This window comes from Electrophorus electricus, chromosome 26, assembly GCF_041902795.1.
Source record: "Electrophorus electricus isolate QZ-2024a chromosome 26, ASM4190279v1, whole genome shotgun sequence".
Taxonomy (NCBI): domain Eukaryota; kingdom Metazoa; phylum Chordata; class Actinopteri; order Gymnotiformes; family Gymnotidae; genus Electrophorus; species Electrophorus electricus.
The window spans coordinates 3,252,070-3,258,774 of record NC_137522.1 but is presented as its reverse complement, the minus strand read 5'-3'; the positions used below and the strand labels follow the sequence as shown (position 1 = coordinate 3,258,774).

The following is a 6,705-nucleotide window of genomic DNA, read 5'->3' as shown; positions in this document are numbered from 1 at the left end:
GCCAATGTGAAAACCTTTGTGTGGTGATCTCATTATGAAAAGTCTAAATTGTTGTAATAGAGATGTCCACAGCATTATTACCTTATCAGTCTTTAATCAGTTAATCAAACTTAAAATAAACTTAAAGTTAAAAATAAATAATGTTTTTTTAAATCTGGATGTATATATGATGTTTGATGAAACTTGCATTATGGATAAATATTTTTCTTTTCATCTCATTAGAGCGGTGAATTTTCATTTGTAGTTACTAGTTAAAACCATCGGAGGGAGACATAGGATAAGTTTTCTGAATATCTAACGGACAGACAAAGCTAGAGGCAATTTTTAATCTTAGTTGATGGCCCGCCATGAGCCGTAATCCAGAGTCAAGAGTGATGTTTAGAGAGGCTTTGTGAAATTCGGTGGTCTGCATTACTTTACAAGTAAATAAACAGTTATTTCTGATAAAAGGCCCGTAACAAGGCCGTTCTTGGTCTCGCAAGAACAATCGTCTGCTGAACTGATTATGTCAATATTCGGTTCAGATAGGCCCGAAATAGCCAACCTGTGCAGCAAATAAAAAAAGATGCGCTGTAGTGGCCGGTTCACGCAGAGGCGCACGATCGTCATTAGTCACAAAACTGCTAATTAGCATTTTGCGTAGGCAAATCTAGTTCCTCTGAAATCTGGAAAATACTGTCAACGAAGAATGAATAACTGTTTAAAAAGTATGTTGATCGATTGCTCACCACTTAGCGCAAACATTTCTAGAATTGGGTGAGATGGTCTATTTTTTATTTACTGGGATCAGTTATTGATAGCTTTTCTAACCATCAAGGCGGTCTTAAGGATGCAAGTGTTGGCTTTATCTCGCTCTCTCACTCTCTCACTCTCTCTCTCTCTCTCACACACACACACACACACACACACACACACACACACACACACACACACACACACTGTCCACGTAGCGGACAATGCCGAGGAACGGGACACAGTCATTCCCACCGAGCGGGGGTGAGCGAATTGTGCGTGCGTCAGAGGACGTCGTAGGATAGCTGGAAGCGCATGTGAGGAGCAATAACAGCAACCTTCAGTTGGGTGGCATCCTTCGACTTATGCCATGCAGATTAAAAAGACAAAATGAGACGGGATCGGCGTGGCATAGAATATAACATATCTGTCGCACATTTGGTTACCTATTGCTTCCTATGATTTATAACTAAAATCTTTGGGACACTGCAGAACGGTCGCCAGGTAAGACGGCATTCCACACTCTTAATTTAGATTTTACTTTGATTAGAGTCGCTCGCCAATCGCTCGTGTATGCTGTCGCGCAAATGTCTCTCAGATGTCTTTCATGCGCGTCCTTGAATGTCGTGTGTGATGCACCGCGATGTTGGTCGAGCGAAACACATGGGCACGCCAAAGCAATGACACCGAAGACGTGCTGCTATTTTAGCATTTGTGGCCAAGGGCGAGAGCCGGTCCTTTGATGGCGAGGGCCTTCTTTTACCGACCATCCAAAATCAAGACCTTCCACTCCCCATCCAAATAACCGCCCCGCTCTCCCACTCAGAATAGGACAGTGTCATTGATACTGCATAGAGGGTTTTACAATAATCCAGCCTTGCTGCTGTATGCAGATTAAAAAAAAATATATCAAAATTTGGTCGTGAATGAGAGCATGCTTTTAAATGGTGAATTCACTTACATACTGGTTATTATTATTTAGCCGTTATGTAGCACGCATACTCTATCCTCTGAAATGGAATGGCCTACGATTAACTACCCAATGAATTACAAGTCAGTCGTCAAACACAGACGGAGTCGTTGAATTTTGATAGTTTCGTGTTATAAAAATCGGTGTCCCTGTGTTGTATGGCATCGGAGAAACATATCCTGTGCGTTTGAGCCGCAGTGAAGGATTTGGATGGCATGCTGATATATCACTGAAGGAACACCGAAAGACCATGGAGCCTCATGTTTCTGACCTTTGCGTGAAAGAAAAGTCATTACGACGAACTACATTTCAACTGTTACAAATGGATCTTTATGAACGTGTACTATTTTTTTAAACACAGAATGAATAGTTATATTTTATTAAATTGGACAGCAAAGTATAATTTAAGATAAATGCCACGGCATTGCTTTGTGAATACAAGTGAGCTTTGAAGTTAAGCTCCGTTAGCACTTAAAACAGTTGTAACGCCACATGCATGTTGCAATAGCTAAGTCAGAATACAGTCCGAACTAAAAGATGCCATTTTCTAATGGCTGTAATGATTATTTAAATTTCAGAATTTTCTCATTAATTCTGTCATTAACCCGATCAAAGAGAGTGAGTTATATACTTTGTTGTTGTTTTTTTTCATCCTTGTGGTTATAAGCTACTTTGATGTAAATTAAACCTACTATTTGTTGCCTGGTTACCAGAGGAACCAAAATGACAGAGCAAAATGACATATTTGTAGCCTTACTACTCAATGTGAGAAGTCTGTTAGTTTGCTCGCTCACTGTGATGTTTCCTTGGTATCCCTGTTGATGTCCTCGCACTCCAGCTTGCTGTCTCTCTCCCCTGTACCTGCCCCTAGGGCCTGTTCCCACAGTAACCAGAGAATTCCCAGAGTTCCAAAAAAGACGCACAGAAGAGATGTCCCAGGGATTCAGACAAAGAAAGAATCTATGCTTCTTGAACAAACACAGTGCACATGAGTCAGTCAATATTTTAATCATGACTAGCAAATAGATGAATGGCTATAAAGATGCAAACTGAGTCCTATTTAATTTTTTGGCAAATAATTCAGTGGTGCTCCTAAGGGTATGGATGAGAACTAATCAAGACAATCAACATGTCTTTCTGAACCACTGGTCATGTAGCACTGTCGGGCTTCTTACAAGAGAGCACCAAACACTCAATTTTGTATTAGTTTGTGCTTAGTGATGAGTCAAAGAAAGACAAGGCCATCCTTGTTCTCAAGGACCTCTGACCATGGACAACACCCTGGACATCTGGGATCTGAGATCTAGCATCTTGCTGGGATCTGAGATCTGGAATCTTGCTGGGTTCTGGAAGGTGACAGACTAAGCATTCATCAGCTTACCCTTTTAAATGAAGTAATAGATCTGGCTCAAAGCTATATAAAATTTAGTTACATATAGAGAGAATTGTACAGATGTATAGTTATTTATTGTAGTTATCAAAATTCTCCACAAACAAAAAAATGCATTATAGAGTTTAGGCATGATTTAGACAGGTGTCTTCATAAACCACGTTAAGTAAGTGATTCTTCTTAGTCATGAAACCAGACATTTCCAAGGGAGAGATTCCAGTGCTTTGCATCTTTGCATTTTTCTTTATTATCCTACTGGCCACAGGAATGCTTTCACATGCTCAAGTGTCATCTATTACCATCGATTATGTTCTCCTGGTCAATGTTCCATTTCTTGTCTTTTGCTGACTACATGACCTACATTGTGCTGTCGGCCCTTTAAGAACTGAATGAGACGCCGAGTTGTTTGCACTGCCTGTTTATGGTAATCAGATGCGTAAGCTTTGTCTGATTAATGCAAATCAGACAGACACCTGAATCTCACATGAAGGAGGATAAGATCCTACACTGAACAGAAAATGGAAATCAGACAGAAATCTGAAGAGTGGAAATAGCCAGTGCGATCTTGCTGTCCACAGCAGACCAATGGCTGCGGCTGTTTCACAGCAAGATGAGTGAGTCATTAATAGATTCTGACCTTGGTGCTGATGGCAGCAGAGAATGCACTACCTATTCATACATGTAGACACAAGCACACACCAGCACACACAGGCAGAGACTAAATAATTGTACCATGCAAGAGTGCAGTGATTTGTTAGAACATGACTAATCAGCAGATGTCTGTAATGCACTGTACTTATTGATACATTTGAGGATAATGTGTCTATAGAACATTATACTTGCAATCTATTCAGGGTCATATCTATATAAAAAGTTGGCAGGTTATTTGGAAAAGAGCCATGTTATGTGTTTATTGGCTGGATTTAGAAATCAAAAGAAATTGCTTTTGAATTTGTTTCACATGAAAGACTATTGAGACGGACGTTTCTGTTCAAACATTATCATTTGTTATACCCATCCATGTAAATATATGACCATGGTAAGGAAATATGTATCAGACATCAATAATGTGGCATGTCGCATATTTATCAAACACACTTTCCTTTTTGATTTTTTAGATCTCAGGGTATCATTACGTGAGAACACTGACACGCCCTGAGTCAACTGTACCAGCATGCCAGAGCAGAGTAACGACTACCGTGTGGTGGTGTTCGGGGCCGGGGGAGTGGGCAAGAGCTCCCTGGTCCTGCGCTTCGTGAAGGGTACCTTCAGGGACACCTACATCCCGACAGTGGAGGACACCTACCGGCAGGTGATCAGCTGTGACAAGAGCGTCTGCACGCTGGAGATCACCGACACCACCGGCAGCCACCAGTTCCCCGCCATGCAGCGGCTATCCATCTCCAAGGGCCACGCCTTCATCTTGGTCTACTCCATCACTAGCCGCCAGTCCCTGGAAGAGCTAAAGCCCATCTACCAGCAGGTGCTGGCCATCAAGGGTAATGTGGAGGGCATCCCCATCATGCTGGTGGGCAACAAGAGTGATGAGACACAGCGGGAAGTGGAGACCAGGGAAGGTGAGGCCCAGGCCAACCACTGGAAGTGTGCCTTCATGGAGACGTCAGCCAAGACCAACCACAACGTCACCGAGCTCTTCCAGGAGCTGCTCAACCTGGACAAGAAGCGTGACATGAGCCTCAACATGCGATCCAGCAAGCAGAGGAGGGCAGACAAGCTGAAGGCAAAGTGCAGCGTGATGTAGGAGCCGAGAACGCGCGAAGGCGGAATCACTTCAGCAATGACGTGACTCATTGATAATGTACAGAAAAGTCTCTCATCGCATCTAATCCCCATTCCTTTGGATCTGAATCAGGTATTTCTTCGGTGCACAGTCGACCAACCAGACTCATTTTCTTTATATCTCTCCTTTGACTCGTGTAGTGACCGCTGGGATCTAGAGCGAGTCTTGAGATTTGACTCCAGGCATTTAACTGAGTTGTCATTGACATCTTGAGTATTAACCTGCCACTCTTCTCTCTCATGCTCCTCGCTCATGCACAGCTTTCAACAAGGTTTGTGTTCAGCCTGCGGAAAAAAATATGTTTAAAAAAAAAAAAAAAGGGAAAAAAAAATCGCCATTGTGGTCACTTATAGGCCTGTGTCTTGTAAAAGATTTCATTCATAAGCCAGATAGAAAAACGTCTTGAACTGGTTATGCACTTTATTGTAATCTCAGCGGGCAGACAGGACCATGAGCACGACACGACAGCAGCATTATCCCGCTCTTCCAAACGAGACATGAAAACAGCACAATAGCATGTTAGAGGTCAAAAGATTTGGGACCACAGACTTTCTTTGCTGGCTTTATAGTAGTACCAACTGGTTCAGTAAGCAAAAGTGAATAGTGAATGATGCATATTTGATGATGTAGAACCACCTTCCTCCTCATTGTGATAGAGAGTTGTCATTAAGTACAGAGCTTTACCTAAACAAAGCACAGCAAAGCAGTTTTTAAATAGCGATCAGTTCTGAAAGCATTCTTTTTCCAGTTATTCGTGCCACCTGAAAACCTGAAAATATGCATTAGTCATTTAACTGATAACATTTAACTTGTGTGTGGAATTCTAAATGAAATCTAAACGTGTATTACTATCATTTGTATTGAACCCCCTTGTACAGTTCATGGTTTTCTTTATTCAGTGTGTAGATTTACTCTATTTAACGCCATTGCTTTAGCAATACATTATATAAAAGCACTTTTAGAATCTTGAGCACATTGAAAACATTGAAAATGAACCTTTACGAAAATGTTTTTGTCAAGCACTCTGCGTTTACAATTTTAAAGCAGGTACAGTGTTTATCTAATAATATTGTGTGAAGGACCAGAGATAAAAATAAAGAAGCACAAACGTATGGTGTATAACAAATATTTGACTTTTGTCTTGTTCTGTGGTTTTGAAATGATGACAATCATGTGAACAATAATGTATTATTAAAATAGTATGAGGTAAAGAGTTATAGGTATGAATATTTTGCAGCAATTTAGAAAGGTAAAAAAAGAAAGTACAGCAACAGTTGCAAATTTTATGTGGTTATGTATTATGATATGCAAAATCAAAACAAATTAAGAAACTGGTAAGTTGTATTATGTTTCTAATCACATTATTTCTACTCCACAGAGGACTCCACATTACAGTTATAGTAGTATATAAGTTAGTTATATATAAGTACACTTCTCTAAGCACAATGTTTGTTTCCCTGGAGTTATGCTACACGGTCCTTTATTGAGGACTTTTGACAACATGTTCTCCTGCTTGGCTGTTGGCCTAGTACATGTACCAATAAAAGAACAACAATACACACACACACACACACACACACACACACACACATTCACAAAAGTGTCATTTCCGGATTTGAACTGATTTGAATCTGAATGACTGAATCCAGTGTTATATATCCAAGAACAACATGAGCTCTTCTGCATAATGCCAAAGGCAGAACTGGAGCTGTGACAGACAATGGAGCTGCCCGGCACGATGTTCAGGCACAAGGACTGAGGTTTTCTTGCCTATACCCTCAGTACGTTTACTATTCTGAATTGTTCTTGCCT

The 6,705-nt window shown here is 40.9% G+C and overlaps 1 protein-coding gene across 1 annotated transcript; it reads left to right on the top strand.

The window, feature by feature from the left end:
• The first annotated feature begins 961 nt into the window (after positions 1-961).
• diras1a (DIRAS family, GTP-binding RAS-like 1a) lies at positions 962-6,019 on the top strand. Its single transcript, XM_026996537.3, has 2 exons — positions 962-1,236; positions 4,211-6,019. Exon 2 carries the CDS (start codon positions 4,267-4,269, stop codon positions 4,852-4,854), a length of 588 nt encoding a protein of 195 aa, XP_026852338.1. The 5' UTR covers positions 962-1,236; positions 4,211-4,266; the 3' UTR covers positions 4,855-6,019.
• The last annotated feature ends 686 nt before the right edge of the window (positions 6,020-6,705 follow it).